The sequence below is a fragment of the Crocodylus siamensis genome, chromosome 1 (genome assembly GCF_052110815.1).
Source record: "Crocodylus siamensis isolate JL-2025a chromosome 1, ASM5211081v1, whole genome shotgun sequence".
In the NCBI taxonomy this organism is placed as follows: domain Eukaryota; kingdom Metazoa; phylum Chordata; order Crocodylia; family Crocodylidae; genus Crocodylus; species Crocodylus siamensis.
The window spans coordinates 95666980-95686805 of record NC_143395.1 but is presented as its reverse complement, the minus strand read 5'-3'; the positions used below and the strand labels follow the sequence as shown (position 1 = coordinate 95686805).

At 43.4% G+C, this 19826-nt stretch overlaps 2 protein-coding genes across 5 annotated transcripts; both read left to right on the top strand.

Moving 5' to 3' along the window:
* The first annotated feature begins 144 nt into the window (after positions 1–144).
* Positions 145–13190, top strand: ZUP1 (zinc finger containing ubiquitin peptidase 1). Of its 4 annotated transcripts, XM_090038397.1 has the most exons (9): positions 145–537; positions 3188–3295; positions 4885–4994; positions 6641–6809; positions 8242–8430; positions 8771–8939; positions 10110–10261; positions 10522–10742; positions 12988–13190. In XM_090038397.1, the coding sequence occupies exons 1-9, from the start codon at positions 213–215 to the stop codon at positions 13033–13035; spliced, it is 1491 nt and encodes a 496-aa protein (XP_089894523.1). In that variant the 5' UTR covers positions 145–212; the 3' UTR covers positions 13036–13190. The 4 variants fall into 4 exon arrangements, with proteins under 4 accessions (XP_089894523.1, XP_089894541.1, XP_089894514.1 ...); XM_090038415.1 differs by lacking the exon at positions 10522–10742; XM_090038388.1 differs by having other exon boundaries at positions 10522–13190.
* A 363-nt stretch (positions 13191–13553) lies between these two features.
* On the top strand, positions 13554–18829 carry DHRS1 (dehydrogenase/reductase 1). The gene has a single exon (XM_090038377.1). It carries the CDS (start codon positions 13622–13624, stop codon positions 14606–14608), a length of 987 nt encoding a protein of 328 aa, XP_089894503.1. The 5' UTR covers positions 13554–13621; the 3' UTR covers positions 14609–18829.
* The last annotated feature ends 997 nt before the right edge of the window (positions 18830–19826 follow it).

Below are 19826 nucleotides of genomic sequence, written 5' to 3'. Positions count from 1 at the left end.
CCCCGCGCGCCGCGAGTGACGCAGCCTCGGTCCGAGCCGACAGCCGAGCACAAAACCACAGTTCCCATCATGCCCCGCGTGCAGCAACACGGAAGTAGGCTTTTTGACCGCGCGCGCATGCGCCCTGCCGGTGCAGAAGCGGAAGCGGAAGCGGAAAGGAGTTCAGCTCCCGACCGTTACCGGAGACCTGGTACCGGTTGGGCGCCCCAGGGATGCCGGTGTGCGACGTGTGCGGGCAGGAGCTGGCGTCGGAGTCGGAGGTGCGGAGCCACCTGGCGCGGGTGCACCTGGGGCCTGGCCCGCCCTGCCCGCTCTGCGGCTTCCTTGCCGGCGGCTACGACCAGCTGCGCCGCCACATCGACGCCGCGCACCCCGAGCCGGGGCCTCAAAACTCCCGCCCGCCGGGGGCTGCGGCGGCGGCTCCCGGGCCCGTTCCGCCCGCGTGCTCCATCTGCGGAGAGGCGGCGGCGTCGGCCCCGGGGCTGGAGGCGCACCTGCGAGCCCGGCACGGCCGCCTGCTGCTCGCCACCGCCCCAGGTGAGGCCCATCCCGGGGGTGGCGCCCGGACTCAACCCTGCTTCCCGCCGCTGCGGTCTACAGAGCCGCCTTGCATTGGGGGGAAGGGAGGATCATGCCACGGGGTGGTTTGAGACATCACGGGAGGAGCCAGGAGGCCTCTCACGTGAGTTTGTGTATCTTACTAGGGCTCTGATTAGCATAAAAATCATGGGAAGTTAGGGTTGTCAGGAACCTCTAGGCCAACCCCCTGCTGAAAGCAGGACCAGTCCAAATTAGATCACCCCAGCCAAAGCTCTGTCTAGCAGGGTCTTAAAAACTTTCAAGAGTGAAGATTCACCCCTTCCCTGGGATAGGGAGAGCTGGAGGCAGGGCAGGCACTGAGAGGTGGTTCTCAATAGTGTTGTGTGACACCCCTCGGGTGCACTGAGGTGGCAGCCTTGCCCTGTGTGCAGGACTGACGTGCATGCTCCTGCTGTCTGGTGGATAAAGCCAGGTACAAGAAGAGCTGCAGTTCTGGAAAGGGGGTGCAGGCAGTGAGGTGCACAGTCTCATATAAAGTGACATGTAAGCAGAAGAGAGAATCCCTAGCTCCTGTGGAGTAAAGTGTTTAGCAGGGATTTGGTAGATTAGGAGCCATGAAGTCAATCAACTTTGGTCCTGCTTTGAGCTGGGAATTACACTAGATGACCTCCTGTGGTCCCTTTCAGCCATCATTTTCTATGACTCCCTCTGCACGACCTGACTAGAAACGCTGTTGCCGCTGTCAGGGTGGTTGGTTTTAAACTCTGGGTGGAGCAGGAATCAGAAGAGTGCAAGTTTTCCCTCCCCTGGATCTGCCCCCGAAGTCAGACCGAAGGTGCAGAAGGGGGAACTTTCATCACTGCTATGTACGATGTCGTTTTGTAGCTTCTGAGGAAGTTGCGTGTTGGCTAGGAAAGCTCATGCCTCTCTGAACTAGTCAGCCTCTAATGCAGCACTTATGCAACTGTAAAGAGTCAGGGAACCCCTCCATAACTCTGTTTTAATTTGCATTTTCCCCACTCCCCTCTTAGAAGCAGGGACAGTTGCACTGGTGCATCACTGTTGTCAGGAGGAGTAGGGGTGGGGAGCAGACCAAGAAAAGCTGTGCCCCAAGCCAGCTTTAGGGTTACCAGAGAGCAGGAAGAGTGTGCACATTCTGGGCTGGCTGTACAGCAGGCGTGTGGGGCATTTTGACCTGGAGACAAGTGCACTCAGTTGAGAAGCGCTGAGGAAAGGTGAGGCAGCACCAAGAGTGGCTTTCATCCAGGGGTGCTATTACATTCAAAACAGTGTTGTAACCACTACCTTACTCGCTGACTGGTTCAGAGATGCTATGAATGGGCATAACATGTAGTATGGAAGATGCCCTCCTGCCCTTCCTGTTGATGGCTTCAGATTAACAAGCTAACTGCCTCTGCACTGGTGAATAGGAATTTTGTGTCGGGTAGAACTGGGTTCTATCACTGTGTCACCCTTGATTGATTTCAAAGTGCAGTTATATATATTCTTTAGCATGTAAAACACTGAAAATATGAAGGTATATAGAGTGATATAGTTCCATAAATAATACTAGGCATGTCTCTGCTGGTCCCATTAATTTAAGAACATACTTGTTAAACCAGGAGAGAACTCCTGCAGGATTTCTAGAGTGCTGCACAGCTTTGTGGAATTTAGGACTCATTTTCTGAGGGAAGCCACAGGCTTGGCTTACTGACTGCTAAGAGCTCTTGCTTGCATTTAGCATCATTTGTCACTATATTCCTATACCAATGTCCCTCAGGTCTTACATGTCTGAAGATGTGTCTGAAGATGTACTCAGAGTGAAACTGAACAATTGATAAAAGAAAGCACATTCTTGTCCCTGTGCTAAAACTGTTGTTTTTTTTTAAAACTCAGCGGGATGCCAAAAAGTTATAGAAAAACTTTTTTTTTCAATTTTGTTGCTTTCTCCCTTATTAAAGCTTGAGCAGAATCCTACTCTGGCCTTCTGGTTCTTTAGAGATATTTGGTAAATACAAGACAGACAAGCTTTTATTATTAGAAATGTATTTCTAATACCAAAAATATATATATTTGGAGTTATGATAAGAAATCTCCTGGTATGCTTAACAGAGAATGATGAGAAAAGAACAAACTAATTTTTTTTGTTGTTGTTTCCATGACATCTGTATTATATCTTCAAAAATGAAGGCCAGGAACTAGTTTATGAAAAACGAGTGTTCCTTTCCTGGATCGTTGAAATATCTGGTACTGAAGAGTAGATCTTTTAAGTCTGTTAAAGTCTGTTTTATAATTTAAGGTGTCTGGTAACAATTGTAATCTCCTACAGTTAAATTGAACATCATATTATGCTTGATGGAAAAATAAAATCCCTCAGCTAACAGATTTGTTCGTAAGTGTTTACTTTAATTAATGTACAGGTAATATTTGCTTTGTCGTAAGGCATTAGTTACTCTGTTGAAATCATGTTACTAGTAAATTCTATTTTTTATTTTGCATTGATTTTAAAGTGAATAAAGTACTAACTTTTTCGGCATAGAAAGCACATTGTTGCTGCTTTTTTTTGTTTGATTTTTATGGATCAAATAATTAGCTCACCGATCTTACACACAGTACTACTCTCACGTAATTTGTTTTTCAAATACAGGAAACAAACAGCTCTATGAATGTCCAATGTGTGATCTTGTCTGTGCAAGCTCTCAGATTCTCCAAGAACATGTTGATTTACACTTAGAGGAGTGTAGCTTGTTGGAAGGTAGGTAGAAAGATCAAAAGGTGATGTTGGCAAAAAGCGGTTAAATTGATTCTAGGTTTCATACCTACAAAAAAAAAATACAATCGTTTATACTTTGCTTAAAATTTGCCTCAGTTATTTAAAAAATTGGTATTTAACTTTATGGCTATGTCTGTATTGATCCCATTTTCAAAAATGAAATGTAATCAGTTAGTAATAAATACCTATAGCTACAATTTTACAACACACAACAGTTAGTGAAAACAGCACTACTTGGTATGGAACTGCTAAGGATATGCATTGACATGTTTGCATTTTACTTACTATGCAATAGATCTACTTAATAGTTTTAATATTCTCCAGCTCTTTAAAATACAACAGTCTAATATCACATATTTTGAAATTTCACATATATAAGTATCCACAGGTCAGGTGATTTTTTTTTTAAAAGTCATTTTTGGCATCTCGGATCTAAATTGCCCATGATTCTTATTCTGTCAGAAGTTAGTAATGATTTATCAGCTGTTTCTGTTCTCTGATATTTTCTCATTGGTACTCCAGTTCTGGGCAGCTCCTGTGAAATTCTGTTCAGTCCCTTACCTCAGCTCTATCTGTGTTCACTTTAATCTGTGTCATTCAGCACTTCATGGACCTGAAAGTTTGCCAGTAAGCTTCCTGGTCTTTTGAAATTAAGTCCAAAAGATGTGGGTTTCTCTTTAGCAAGCTCAGGCAAGAAAGAAGGCTGAAGCTAAACATGAATGAAGCAGATCAGCTGTGCAGTGATGCAGTTTACCCAGAGGCATCCCTGGAGATTCCAGGGGTGGTTCTGTGGGTCCTCATAAAGAGATATTGGGGCACTGGGGATTTCTTATGTCCCATTCCTCCACACCAGGAGCCTGCAAACTTTCCTCGCTTCAGGAGATTGTGGGCAGGTCTTTGTAAGATGAGAACCTCAGCTTCCCTGTTTTCTCTAAGTGGGAAAAGCTGGGCAGATGCTCTGAGGGCTTGAGGGTCTCTCAGGCTCCCAGAACACTTGTCTGTGGCAGCCGGAGAGTGCATATATAAATTTTAATGGCAGCACAAATGAGTCATCAAGTGACATCTGTTTCCATTCTAAAAGAGCTGATCAGAGAAGGCTTTTCCTTACTAGTAGAAGGGCAGGTTACTTGTAACAGCTCTTTCAATCTCACCAATAACATCTGTACTCTTACTTGAGTTTAGGTGCACCTTCAACATTATTAATAATTGTATAAATGTGGGAGATGTCTCCCCAAAATATTAACATAGTTATCAGGTACTTCCTGTTGATGTACTTACAAAAATTAAATTGGTGTTGGCTGTCAACCAACTCGCTTTTTACATGCTTTATTATTAAAATGCAAATGAACAAATATTCCTTAGCTTTGAAAGGTTCTTTCAGTTAAATGTATCCCTGCATCTGACCGGTATCTAGTTTCTCAAAATCATTCTCAAACACGCAATCTAGCATCTGAGTTCTTAAGTTTTTTTTATATAGAGAGAAAACTGCATTTACTATCCTTTTCCTGTTTGTGTATGCAAATGAAGTTAAATATAAACTTTGTCAACTCTTTCTTGAATATTACCATTAGGTATAAATGTAGGTGATTTAGAATTGGCTCGGCAGCTCCAAGATGAAGAAGATAGACAGCAACGATTAGAAGAAGTGAAAAAGGAGAAGGAAGAATTTAAAAAACTACAGGTACAGAAAATTTGCCATGGTATTCAAATGATAAAAACTGGGGTGGTAGGAAAGAATTATCATCACCAGTGGGGTATCATACAGTTGTGTGTATTCTGCTTATATGTCTTGCTGTTCACCAATTTTCATATTATGTCAATTAAACTAAGTGCAGACAGTTAACTAATAAAATAAAAATAATAGAGCTGAAGGTGAGACTTGGAGCCATTTCCATGAGTGAGAACATTTGTCCTTATTTTCTGTTGTAGTCTGTGGTAGTCACTTTGCAGAATTGTCTGAACCTAGAGTTTTTGAATTTGGTATCTTACTACATGTACTGTAGATGTATGCAAAGAAAAAGTGTGTGCATCATAAATTGGGATTGTACCATAAAGTAAGTTGCACATTCCTTATGATATATCAAGAAAACAGTCTAATAGATGGTTAATGATATCATCAGTTGGGCTCTAGCTTGGATTGGGCTGAATCTGACTACTGTTTTGAGTTGAGAAACATTAAGTAAACAAAGGTATCAGCTGAATGTCATGTTTCATTACCCTAGTGACTCACTGTTAACAATTTTTTGAGTAATGAATTTTCAGTATATGTTATTTAACCATGATTAGATTGATTGTATAGTTGGATATTACAAGAAAACTGCAGTATAGTAGTTGGACTAAAATTAAGCTGTTTGGATGGCATGGGAGCAATGTTTATTGTAATGTAATAAAAGGTTTAACCTGCCTGTCCATAACACTTTTGCTCAAGTGCACACATTTGGTCAGGGCAGGGGGCAGGGGCTGGACCTGGTTGCATGCGGCTGGATGTGGAATGGCGGCATCACCAGACAGTGGGTGGTGGCAGCAGCTGCTGTGTGCAAGTTTCTCTCCCCCCACCGGAGCTGGGGTGGTGGGTGGCGGTCCTCCAACACCCCCTTCCTCCTGTCATTCTTGACAGACAACTGGCTAGTATATAATAAGCCTCTAACTTCTGCATCATGAGACAGTTGCCTTTATGGGGAGGAATAGGAACGGACTTGGGAGTCTGGCTACACTGAATTCTAAATTTGTCCTTACCAGCAGCTGATTTGTGGATTTGAACAAGTCACCTCACCCTTCTATCTTGCTTTTTTCTTGAACCTTAAATATGTGAATAATTTCCCTGGACCATATAAAGGATATTCATTCTTACTGTGCTTTTATCGTGCAAAGCACTTAGGTGTCATACTACTATTAACATTACGTTGTGTTTGCATGTAGTAGTTATTACATTAAAAAGTATGAATTTAAAATTCATTGGTTTAGAAACTTGTGTTAGATCTAGATTCATTATAAACTCATAAACTGGTAGGGTTTATTAGTATAAATTTTATTAAAATATATTTTATAATGTTAATATGTTGCAACTTCCTTATGTGCTAGAACTGAATAGTTACTGAACGCATTCTTTTCACAGACACAGGTTTTCTAGCAGATTTAGACTGGAAGTGATAATTACATACTTGCTTTTTAAGTACAAAATACCCTCTGCCAGAAGTTCAGCTCTATGGTTTTCTATCTCTAAATCAGTGTAATGAATTTGTTATCTATGCCTGTTAATTTCATTCTTTTTCATTGCCCGGTCTGCAGAAGGAAAAATGTTAGTGATTCATGTTTTGTATGTAACAGAGACGATATGGTTTGGACAATTCTGGTGGCTATAAGCAACAATTTCTGAAGAACATGGAGAGGGAAGTGAATAGAGGAAGAATGCAGCCTTTTGAATATCATAAGAGGAAGACGGATATGATGGAATCTTTGGCTTTTGGTGTAGATGATGGAAAAACAAAGACCTCAGGTCAGTACTGAAACTCTGTTGCTGGAGGAAGAGGAAATCTTAAAAGAGGAAATCTTACTACTTTTTGTTAATCCAGTTTCACCATGACTAAAGGTCTTTACTATCAGATTACTATGCCTGACATATATTCTTGTCCTTATTCCTTGTGTAGTTGGTAGTCAAATTGTATCAGGTTGCTAATATCCTGGCCACCCAAGTTAGTTTGCAAAGTTGTTCCCTAGGTTCTTGAATGGTGTAGTAATTAATTAAACCCTGTGAACTTCAACTAGCCTTCTGGCCAAATTCTCTTTTTTTTAACAGAGATTCTTTTTTTTTAATGGATGGTCCAAAAACTTGAAAGAGTTATTTATTTAGACACAATATATGCCAGTATTATTCACATCCCTACTTTGGTTCCCAGTCTGCATTTTTATCCATATGCTGTTATTTTTTCATGAAGTGGTACTCTAGTAATGTTAGAAAATACACTTGATGTATTTGGATTCTTAAAATGCTTCCAAAGATCCAGATTCAACATGACTTGGTATGAGACCCAATTTGTCCAATATGTAGATGACTTGAATTTAAGGCCTGATTCCAACAAACATTCAGCAAGTCTGTGTACATCATCCAGGGCAACTCCCCCTGGTTTATTTCCCCCTGAGGGAGAAACTGCCCTGTACTGAAGTTCAGACAGGATCAAAGAGCCTGCAGTACAGATGGGGCCCTAGATTGCACCACCCAGCTGGCTTTTTAAGTGACAGCTGGCAGGGATCATCAGGTTCAGGGAAGGTGTGGCAGGGTCTGTGCCCTGCACCAAAGAGCCTCTCAGCTGCTCCTCTCTCCCATACTATGTTCAAGACCTGGCTAAAACTGGGCAGAAGGGAGTATTTATGCTTATATGCTTCCCTGCATCCAAGTACTACAGTGTGATTCAGGCATGGAACAAGCCTGGAGTAGAACATGCCCCTCCCCACCCCAGTGGCTTCAGCGCTGGGCTTTTCTAGCCTGAAGCACTTGTAGGGGCATGTTCTGCTTCCTGCTTGGCTTAGACTGACATGTACTCTCCCGCCACCTGTGAGAGGTGTGGGAGAGAAACAGTACACTGGGATTGTGGAGGTTGGTTCTGTATCTCTTGCATGTACAGAAGTTCTGTTTCCTGAGAGAATCTCTGGAGATCCACTTCACTTAGTTTGTTGCCGAGTTATTTTTGCCAAGTTATAAATTTTTCTCCCAGCGTAAAAGAAGTGGTCACTCAGGGAGAAAAATGAGTTTCTATATACTCATGGTTTCTCCAGAAGGAACAGGGACTCTCCCTGGAGAAACTGAACGTCTGTCCAAGCCCTTAATTTATTCACTTGCTTTTATGTCAAGAGAGCCTGCCTTTACAGATTATTGCGTATTGTTTAAGATAAACTTCACATTCTCTCTCTCTCTCTCTCTCTCTTTTAAGGTGTCATTGAAGCACTATGCAAGTACTATCAAAATGAATTCAAAGATGTAAGGTGCATATGGCTTTCTGTAGGAGTGGATCACTTCAGCTCATCCTTGGGAGACAGGGGCTGGGGCTGTGGTTACAGAAACTTCCAAATGTTGCTTTCTTCATTATTGAAGAATGACATGTATAATGATTGCTTGCAAGGTATATTTTAGCAGTGAGCTAATATTTTACATAACCTTTGTATAAAATATTTTGATTCCTCAGATTGATGGTGTGATCTTTAATATGGAATAGATTACTGATATTTAAGTTGTTTCCTTGGTATTAATATGTTCTAGAACAATTAGAGAGACCAATGCTTGAGTAGTGATGTTTGAACTTAAGGGAGATAAGAGCTAAAACTACCCAGTGTATTTTCATACCGCAATTCTTCTTTTATTACTGGAAGTCTTAATATGCATTTCTTCTAATATTCATGGAATTATCAGAATTGGTTTGCTCATTGCAACTCAGTGGTTTGGTTTGTGTTATTTTATTTCAGATCATACATTAATTCCCAGTATACCAAAAATTCAATCCATGATTGAGGATGCTTGGAAAGAAGGTTTTGACCCTCAAGGAGCATCTCACTTCAATAATAGATTACGTGGTACAAAGGCATGGATAGGAGCATGTGAAATTTATTCCCTGTTAACCAGTCTCAGGTTAAAGTAAGTACAGCCATTGGTAAAGTCCCAGCACTCTTTCCTGCCTAGGCAGGGGGTCAGACTCAATGATCTGTTGAGGTCCCTCCCAACCCTAGCATCTATGAATCTATAATAATCTTAATAGGCTTAGTCTGGAACTTGCTCAAGCAGTAAATAGCATCTTAAATAACAACATGCACCAGTTTTCTATAGCAGTGATTCCCTACATACCCGTGTTAGCCCGTAACATTTCTCCCAGACAACCAATTGGGCCTTATCAGGGTTTTAACTGAAAAGGTTTGGCAAGCCAAGTGCAATCCATGGACTGCTGCCCGTGGCCACTGTTAAATTGTGATCGTCAGTTTATATTTTCAGAGCTAGTGGTCTACCTTGTTTAGTCCCTTTAATATTCTACATTTTATCAGTAGTTAAGATATGTTTGTCTTTATTTGCATATGTATAAGCCACTTTGATCCATTCAGGTCATCATAACTTGTGTTTAATCCCAGTTTTCATTGAGAGAAAAGCAAGACTAAGCCATTCAGCTGTGTAGTTTATACAACTTCATTGTATTAAAACTAGCCAGGTCATAACCGCATGTAAGCCCTATACAAGACACCTTATAATTGCGTAATTATGAATTATAGAGTGGTGAAAGCAACTATTCAGCTGAATAGAACTTTGTGTTCCATGTGTATAAAATATTTTAATTAAGAGCTTCATCTCCCTTAATGAGGATCGAGTCTTATGAACACATTTGAACTCCAGTTGTTGATCTGTGGTGCCAAAAGTTGCTACCACATAATCTATCTTAATGTATGATGTATTCCTGCCACTTTTGGATTATTCAGATTGAAGTTGAAGGGGTCATCATTAACTTTCTAATCAACTTTGGACTGAGACAACAAATAGAAAACTTCTGCCCAGGGGTTTCCTAACTGTGTGGTTTTAGCTTGAGTTTTTTTTCTCAGTAAAACTGATTTTGAAAGCATGTCACTGATGTGTGTCTTCTAACAGTTTAATATGTACGGTGTCTTCTGGTCCCACCCAATTACAAATCTAATATCTATCAGAACAATATCTTCTAAAGACAATAGTCAGTGTACAAAGGAAAGAGTAACCGCTACAAACCATTTTTTAAAAACTGGCTCTTTTATATCTTTCTTTGAGATCTCATTTGAAATGTCTTTATAGATGTCAAGTTATTGACTTTCACAAACCAACTGGCCCTATGGGTACACACCCTCGTTTATTTGAGTGGGTTTTGAGCTACTATTCTAGAGGCAGAGAAGATGGTGCAAAAGTTGTGTGTACCTCCAAGCCACCTCTCTACTTGCAGCACCAAGGTCAGTATCCTAAGTTTTAGTTTTATTTTATATCTTCATATATGTATTGTCCCCTCCTTCTTTCTTCCCAGGCTTTTTTCCTATTCATCTAGATTTTTATATTTTTCTTTACTTAAAATAAGATTTCCATCAGAATGAAACTGCTATAATCAGCATTGAGTTCATTTGTATTTTTTTTATTTAACAAATAATAAATTAAGGGATAAAATAACTTCATGAATTGGCTAGCAAAATGACAATGAAAATTTCTTCTGAATTAGGTCATAGCCGTACCATTGTTGGAATAGAAGAGAAGAAGAATAGAACATTATGTTTACTAATATTTGACCCAGGGTGCCCTTTGCAAGAAATGCAGAAGCTGTTAAGACACAACGGTGATGTTACCTTTCCGAAGCAACTTCGGAAATTTGTGGGTAGCTTAAAAGATAAGCAGTACCAAATAGTGTCTGTAGATGGTGTACTTTCACCGGAAGAAAAAACGGTAAGTATTCCAGAAAGCAACTTGAACTTACTGAAAAATAATAAAGTTTCCTCTCTCCTTTCAGTTCTCTGTCAACAGAATTGTTCTGTTCTTTTTTTCTCCCCCCACCTTTATCCTTCACGAATAAAGATGGCAGCTTTCATACACATTCTTAAACTACAGAGTATCCATTTCCTAGTCCAAATTTTAAAAAGAGTATTAATTTTTTCTCATATTATGAGACTTAAAAATTTTTAGTTTTTAGAAGTTTGCTGTTTTCCAGTATGTGTAAAACAAATTGTGTGCATATACAGAATGACTGCTACAAAGAATACACACTTTCTAAGAAACAAAGAATACCAAATTTGAACTACAAAGGGTTTTTTCTTCAGATCTAGTTTCCAGTAGTAGATAACTTGTCAAGAACGCCAGTATCAGGTTGGTCATATGGAAATAATTAATAATTTTAATGCTGTTTTAAGCCAATTCTCATTGGACCTTATGTATCTTATATAGTACAAAAACAGAATTGAATTGTAGTTGAAATAATTTTAACATGGTTAACAAGAGCTGAAAAACTGTTTCTCACACAGCTAAAGTCTCAATAATTAAGCTTAAAGTATTGACTGAGGATCAAACTGGGTTTCCTATTCTCAAGACTGATTCTGTAGAGATGATTTCAGTGGAAGTTAGGTACTTCATGTCCTTTGTGGATCTGGGCCTGAGTGCTTTTGTTAGCAAGTTGCAAAGAGGTTAGCAAAATGTGCAAACAGTATGCAAAAAAAACCGATTTTAAAACACCATTATGAAGGTTGCAAAAGTATTCAGACATTAGAAAGGAAAGACTTAAGGATACCAATGCAGTGTGTATTAGGTTCCCTTTTTTGCATGCATACACTCTCTTCAAGATGCAGTCACACCCTATTTTTCCATAGCATCATACCTCCTTCACCGTATTGGGTAATTGTTCACACTCTTTCTTTCTTTCAGTGGCGTAATCTCTCTAGCCTGCTCACTCAGTGTGTGGCCTGAGATGTATATAATATACATTGTGAAAACCATGCAATGAATAGTATATGAAAAGAATTTCTTTATGACATTTCTAAGGTGCCTTCATCATAGTATTTATCTGCTTTGTAAGTGGTAGTGAACTGACTTCATGCCAACCCTGTGAAGTTAGATGCAAGTATTTGCATTTTTCATCTTGAGAAGAAAGGCACAAAGATAGGGTTAAAATCATGAAAATCTCCACTTTATTTTGGGCATCAAAATTGAAATGCAGAAATTTGCTCTTGGCATATTTCAGTGCATTTTTAGCACCTTTGTGTATATTCAGGGCACAGCTATAGTCCACTACAGATGAATCGTCCATGTTCTGCACTTCTGTATATCATGACTTCGTTGAGTCTTTTTTTGGTACCCAGGGCATAAATGTACAATTGAACCAACATTTAATAGATAAGTCATTAAGTGACCTGTATACTATTGGTTAAGAGCTGTGTGAGAGAAGTGGGTATAGAATCTACTTATTTGGTGCAGTTCAGTTGCTTTTATCAAACCCCCCCCTTCTCTTCCTGAAACACTCTGCCTCATCTGTTTACAAAAAAAAAATTGTTGTCATCCTACATATGCAGGGATGCTCTGTACACAGTGTTATATGATTTCTCTAACAATCCATTTTATGTACTAGATGAGGTAGAGGAGCTCTAGAAAAGTGCTATATGACCACATGCTTAGACTGCCTTGATGTATGTACTAAAGAAAGGTGAATTAAGATTTCATGGTTAACTTTAATTCTGGCACTACCTGTGTTTTATGTGTAAAGTTTTGCAATCTTAATGTTCGCTACATTAAATTCAAGATGTTAAGTTATTAATTTAAAGGGATGTCGAGAGAAACCATACTGACACCCCCACCTCCCCACCAGGAGGAGCTGCTTATCAAAATCATGGTAGATTATTTTATTTGCATGAGTTAGAGAAGAATTTTTTTTTTTTAACTTTATTTTTGGAAATGGCTGAATTAAATGAAAATTTCTGTCTGATATGGAAAATCTGAGCCTATGCAGTTAGTCTGTCAGAGTTAAGCAGCTGAAAATATGGACTCATAATAAAAGATACTGGGCACTCTCAACTCTAATACTGTTCTAAAATTGTTTTGGTAATGCTAGTTTATTTAAAAAAAAAAAAGAAGTCATTCATTACTGTGCCCTTTTATTTTTGTTCTATGCTACCTTCCCCCCAACTGCCCCCCTTGTCTTTTTAAGACTCGACGTGAGGCTTCTCAGCTCTTCACCGCAGACAAGATCCCGTAAAGGCTGCCACCTGCATTCCTGCACAATATTATGGATGTGAAACCTTAAAAGTCTTTCAACATGGCAATCAGCATGTGCTTTACATGTTAAGAAACTGTACAGCTTTTAATATTAAGATGAAAAATAAATTAAAGATTCCTATTTTTCTTAACAAACAGCTGTGGGCTTGTTCCTCTGACTTAAGAGCTGGAGATCGTGTTTATTATACATTAATAGTCACTGTGTGGTGTAATAGAGGGTCAGCTGTACAGGCAGCTGATTGCTCAGGTTTAGGTAGGTAAAAAAAGCAGCAAACTGCTTATGCTTGAACAACAGTACGAGAAACGAATTCCTACTCGCAGCCTTTCCTTCCTCCCTTGCGCCGTGTAAATCGAGTCGCCGTGGCGGATCCTAGCTCTCCACCGGCTTCGCTCACACGTCTCTTCTTGAGTCCCGACCTTTATTTGCTGCCTCTAAAAAGCACTCCAGCCAGGAGGCGCTGCTGCAGCGGGGACGGTTCCGGCCGCTCTGCGGAAGCGCCGGGCACAGGGGGCGGGGCCGGGAGCGGAGGTCGCGGCCACCACCAGTCAGTGCTGAGGCAGCGGCAATGGCGGGCGCCGGGCAGCTGTCGGGCCGCGTGTGCGTGGTGACCGGCGCGTCGCGGGGCGTGGGCAAGGGCATCGCGCTGCAGCTGGCGGCGGCGGGCGCCACCGTGTACGTGACGGGGCGGCGGGTCGAGGCGCTGGGGCGGGCGGCGGCCGAGGTGTCGGCCCGGGGCGGGCGCTGCGTGGCCGTGGCCTGCGACTCGTCGCAGGACGAGCAGGTGGCGAAGCTGCTGGAGCGGGTGCGGCAGGAGCAGGACGGCCGCCTGGATGTGCTGGTCAGCTGCGCCTTCTCCGGGGCGGACGCCGTGGCGGCGCAGCAGGGCCGGCCCTTCTGGGAAAGCCCGGCCGAGCTGTGGGACGACATCAACAACGCGGGGCTGCGGGGCCACTACCTGTGCCTGCGCCACGCCGCCCGCCTCATGGTGCAGGCGGGTCACGGGCTGCTCGTGGTGGTGTCGTCGCCCGGCGGCCTGGGCTACATGTTCAATGTGCCCTACGGTGTGGGCAAGGCCGCCTGTGATCGCCTGGCAGCCGACTGTGCCCACGAATTGCGCGCGTACGGCGTGGCCTGCGTGGCTCTGTGGCCTGGGCTGGTGCGCACCGAGAAGGTGCTGGAAGAGCAGCAGGGCACGGGCCCGCTGGCCCAGAAGGTGCAGGCGATGGTGGGCATGTCGGAGAGCACCGAGGCCAGCGGCAAATGCGTGGTGGCCCTGGCAGCCGACCCCCACGTCATGGCCCACAGCGGCAAGGTGCTGCTCACCCCCGACCTTGCCCGCCGCTACGGCTTCCGGGATGTGGATGGGAAGCCCGTCTTCAACTACTTGGCGGTGCGCAACGTGCTGACCATGCTGAAGCCACAGCTGGCCCGCTTCTTCCGCTTCATCCCGGAGTGTCTCACTATCCCCAAATGGGTCCTTGCCCTCTATGCCAGCAAGTTCAGCGCCTACTCGGCCCTGGAGCCGGCCCCGCAGCCTAAGAAAGAAGACTGACCGAACTGCAAATTACTTTTTTCAAAAAGATTTCCTACCCTTCCTTACCTCTTTCCATGAAACAGGTTTCTCTTTCAGTGCCAGCCTCACAGGAGCTTGTTTTGAAGTGGGGCTCGAAGTGGGTGAGCTGAGACTGTCTGTCTCTTTTCTGGAGATTAAGGCAATTCTTGCCAATCTTTTAAATTCCCTCCCCCCTCCCCCAAAGTTTTGCAGGGATTGCTGCTTTCCTATTACTTCCCAGACCAAGGTAGCAGTTATTCCCACAAGTTTCCAGCCATCTGAGGATTGTAGACATTTTGTTTGGGGTCCAGTAGTTCACCTGTTTCCTAGAAGGCTAACTTCACAGTTAGCCTTTCTGCCTAGGAGTTTTGCAGTAGAACACTTAAAAAAAACCCTGTAGATTATGAGTGCACTTTAGCAGCCATAATCCACATTGTACCTAGTTATGCTGGTTTAGCCGTGATATTCTGAATGGATAATTGCCACATATATTAAAGACAGGATTATATCTTGGTTTCAGTGTATTTGGCTGGCTCATTTCCCTCCTCCTCACAGTCTTTATCATAGGCCTCAATGGATTCCTTGTGCTGTAACAGCTATGATCTTATTGAATTAACTGTAAAGCTGGGAGAGATGTGAGACAACCTTTCAGCCATGCCCTGCTGCATGTCTGGGGACCTGAGTTCTGAAGACTCAAGAAGAGGCAGTTTGGGCTTGAAAGCTCATCTCATGTCTCTCCCAGGTGGTCCAAAAAAGGTCCAGTGAAAGATATCGCCAAACAAGCGTTGCTTCTTGAGTATTCCCCTGGACCCCCTCAGCTGCAGCGGCACACCAGCCCTATCACATCATAACAGCTCACAGCTAGAAAATGACAGTCAGGCATGCCTTTCAAATATATTGTGAAGTTAGGAAAGCAGACTTCTTGGAGAAGCATTGAAGTTTGTTGAGGGATGGCTACACACTTTAGCTTGCAGTTCTGCTCAAATTAAGCAATCACAAAAAATAGCATGGTGGAAATTAATTTGTTGTATCTCTGTTTATTTGTTCATTTGATTCATACTCAATGTAGTGTAGTTTTATTTTGCTTTATGCCGTAACCACTGCTATCACTATAGGCTCAATCTGAAGTGAGTCAAGCTGTGTTTGTTGATAATACATTTTCTGCTATCATTATAGGCTCAATGTGAAGTGAGTCAAACTGTGTTCCTTGATAATACATTTTCTGCATATCAGATCACATGTATTTGTGCAATCATTTATCATCACAGATATTGCACATATGTAACTAGGCCAAAGATAACTGCAGCTGGCCCACAGTTAATTCAGTAGATGATCTCCAGCTCATTCACTCTTTGCTAGAGTAGATGAACAGTAAAAACAGAAGGGAACTGGATAGAACAAGTTACACAGGAGTTAATCTGTTGAGTAAGCGGGTGCCATTTTTTAATTGCCACTTTTTAGAGTGAACAAATACCCCTTCAAATCATGAGTTTTGCTGTTTACAATCTCAGTACAAAACTAAATGTATCCTGTATATCGTGGCTTGTAAACAATGGGATGTTTTGTGGAGGTTGCACTTTTGTTTTTACCTTGTTCTGTTTTCTTTTGATTCCAGAACTTTGACTTTTTTTGGAAAAAGATACGTTTACCTGTGCAACAGCATGCCACTACCAATTAGACCAGGTGTATCAACTCACCTTGTGCCCTTGGCTGCATCCAAACTGTGGAGCTTCTTACAGGCCAGATCCAGCCTAGGGCATGCAATGGTAGTAGCTGTGGCTCTAACCCAGGGCACACAGGAGTAGCAGCTCCACCTCTGGGATGGGGCACATAGCACAGCTCTGGTTCCTCCCATGTGCCTTATGGCAGACCTGAAGCTGCTGCCATGGTATGGGGCACCTGGTGGCAGTGGGGCCAGCGACCAAGGAACTGGGGCCGTGGCAGTGGTAATGGGCTAAACAACTGTAGGGGACCTGAGGGGTATCAGCACTTTTTCACCCTGCCACCATTCTCCATATCTACCAGGGCCCATGGGCCTTGGATTCTACAACAAGCCATGCCCCTGGACAACTTCCAGTGGCCCACCAGTAGCCTGGTAGGCCAGAAGAGCAGCTCTTCGAGCCATATGTTTGATGCCTCTGAGTTAGCCCAAAAGGTGAGAAAACCCAAGTTCTGTTTCCAGTTTTTCCAATGATCTGCTATAGTCTTACTTTTCTGTAAAATGGAGATAGCAGTGCTACCTATCTTTGTAAGGGGATGCAAGATAAGAAAAAGTATTAAAAATTTTTAGAAGGGTAGGGATTTATGGAACTGGATTGGATGCCTATACTCAAGATAGTAAACCTGGAAGTGTCTAACAATTATAAACTATGGTAAAGTGTGAAAATTGTGAAAGGCCATTTAACAGCTGCTTCACCTTGGGAAAGCCTGGGAGAGGCCCTCCAGCATATGCTCAGGACCTGTACTTTGGCTAATTGCAAGACTTGAATGTGCATGTGATGGGGTAAATAGACAGGATTTGGTTCTCAGTGGAGATGCTAGAGTCAACAACCAGCCAGTCTTGGCATGCTTGACTCTTGGCTGTAATCTCAGGCTCAACAGGTAGAGTCATGCCCATAGGGACTGGTGTGTGCTTAGAAGGCTATAGTCAAGTGCCTGCACTGAGGTGTGCAGGTGCTTGAAGCTGGTCACGACCATTCTGATGGAGCACTCCATTAATTCTTGCTCCCACCCGTTTCCATCGTCTCCTGTTCCATGAAGCCATCCAAGTGTCTTTGCTGTTCCTCCCCCCACAATTTCAATAGCTCTTTCTATTTAGTGCCAGTCATTTGCATCAACAATGATCACTTTTCCTATTTCTCCTTTGAAACAATGTCCATGTGCTCAGATTCCTAATCAGGATGGATGGTCCTTCCACTCCTGAAGTGCCTGCAAAGAGAATCTCTCTGATATGCCTTTAAAAATGAAAGACATGAATTCCCTCTGCATGGTAAGCAGGGATCCTGGTTTCCTTTGTTTAAAAATCCCACGTTCTCTGATTTATAAAAAAAAACAAACACAAAATCCATCTTTTTCTGCGATTAAAATGAAGTGCCAGTAAATATATAGGTATCAGTTGAACACAATATTTTATTGATATATTTACAGTTCTAAAGCAATTTGGAAGCCTACCAGTGCCTCAATAATTAAATGCTAAATACCTGTGTATTTTGGCATTCTATTTTGTGATTTTCATGGAAAATCAGAGCTCCCCTTCCCCCTTTGCTTACCAGGATGTGGGTCTTGTTACAGCTGTCCCCCACCACTCCCCGTTTTGTGGCTCTGAGCTGTAACTGTCTTATAGTTTTTAGCAAAGACTTTATATTATTTTCTCTTTTTTTTGTGTAACTGCTGCGCGGCACTCTCACATTTATGTAACCTTGAAGTGGACTGTTAATCAAAATGAATGCTTTGTACTTTTCTCACTGGCATTAAGCTACACATGCGCATTCTGTAAATTTCATTTCTTATCTAAAAGTGTCATTTTTGCAGAAATGAAACTTATGTAGAAAATCTGCCTAGCAATAATTATGTAAAAGAAAATTATCCTATCTGTATACTATAGTTAGTGTCATAGAGGCAGTCCAACAAACATTTATAGAAGAGGCAAAAAGCAGGAAGCAGCAGAGACGACAACTGGAAAACTCTGTGGGCCTGATCACCCCGCAGACCGGTTCTCAGCCTCCCCGCCTGGGCGTATCCCAGCGAAGATAAAGGCCTCAGAAATCCGACAACTGACAACGATTCACTGTGTTACAGTATTGCTTTGTGTTTCCCAATTATGAGCCGTTGACCAGTTCTGGGACTTAAGGAGCCGGCAGCCGCACCTAGCTTTGGACTTGTTCCACTGTTGGAACGCGAGGGCTGGCTCTGGAACCTCGTGAACCAACGGACACCCTATAGACTATCCCATTCATGAGCTGTTGACCAGTTCTGGGACTACGGAGTCGGCAGCTGCTGGCTCTGGAACCCCGTGAACCAACAGACCCCTTTAGTATCCAGCATACTGTAACTGAAGAAACATCGGAGACTCCGCTTCTCGACTGCCTCTCATCGTAGCTTAGACAGCATATCTACGCTCGCTATACTTGTATTTACTGCAACTTCGTTCCAACCGGCCTCCCCTCTTACTTGTAAGAGGGTGAGGCCAGGTGAGTGAATAAATCTTTTTATTTTACTCTATATCTACTCCGTAATAACTTTTATAACTAACATTCCATATCAATGAGCCGTTGACCAGTTCTGGGACTTAAGGAGTCGGCAGCCGCACCTAGCTTTGGACTTGTTCCACTGTTGGAACGCAAGGGCTGGCTCTGGAACCTCGTGAACCAATGGACACCCTATAGATTAAGAGACACTAACTACTTACTCTAAGTCGTCTACTTGTGCCAACTCGGCGAACCTCGAGGGCGGCTAAGAGCTACCTCAATTCCGCCCCACAAGCCGCGCGCTCGCACAACTCCGCAAAGCCCGCGGCTCCCCTAAGCGGTGCCGGAGCCGCTAGCCCGGCATTTCGCCACATGAGCAACCCTGTTATTCCCTGCCCCTGCCCATGTCATTGCCCCTCACTCCCAACCCACAGCCCCCTGGCCCTGCCAGTGCCCCTCACTCCTGACCCACAGTCCTCCATCCCCCCAGCCCTGCTAGTGCCCTTCACTCCCAATCCATTGTCCCCCTGTCCCCATCCCTCCAGTGTGTGGGAAACAAGGTGGGTGTGTTGGGAAGGCGGGGTCTGGGCACACAACACAGCAGGGGCAGGGCATGTCTCCCCACTTTTCTGCACCTACACTGGGTGCAGGGCTGCAACCTGACTGGACCAAGCCCAGGCAGGAGCTGCCTCCATGGCCCAGCGGATGAGACCCAATGCAGGAGGGAGCACCACACTGACATGGCCACCAAGCATAGGTTGGGAAAGCCAGGGTTAACATGGTGAAGCGCTCCCCCCCCAACTCATTACACAGTGGTTGGCAACAGCAGCAGTGCCATGGTACCACCATCCCACAGTGCCACTCGGCACCACCACCATGCCTGCCCACACAGCACCTCACTCCACCACCAGCACCCACCACCAGCACATGGTGGCTCTGCAATGGCCCTCGGCTCCCCCTCCCAAATATATTTTCTCCAGCTGTTACCACCACCAAGGTGGGGCATGCCGGCAGTGCAGAGTTGTGCCCCC

Excerpts from the sequence above, each read along its gene's own strand:
- ZUP1 (XM_090038388.1), top strand. The coding sequence starts at position 213 with ATGCCGGTGTGCGACGTGTGCGGGCAGGAGCTGGCGTCGGAGTCGGAG. Across the intron at positions 4,995-6,640 it reads AAGAATTTAAAAAACTACAG|AGACGATATGGTTTGGACAA; the intron begins GTACAGAAAATT and ends TGTATGTAACAG. Across the intron at positions 8,431-8,770 it reads GTATAATGATTGCTTGCAAG|ATCATACATTAATTCCCAGT; the intron begins GTATATTTTAGC and ends ATTTTATTTCAG.
- DHRS1 (XM_090038377.1), top strand. The coding sequence starts at position 13,622 with ATGGCGGGCGCCGGGCAGCTGTCGGGCCGCGTGTGCGTGGTGACCGGC.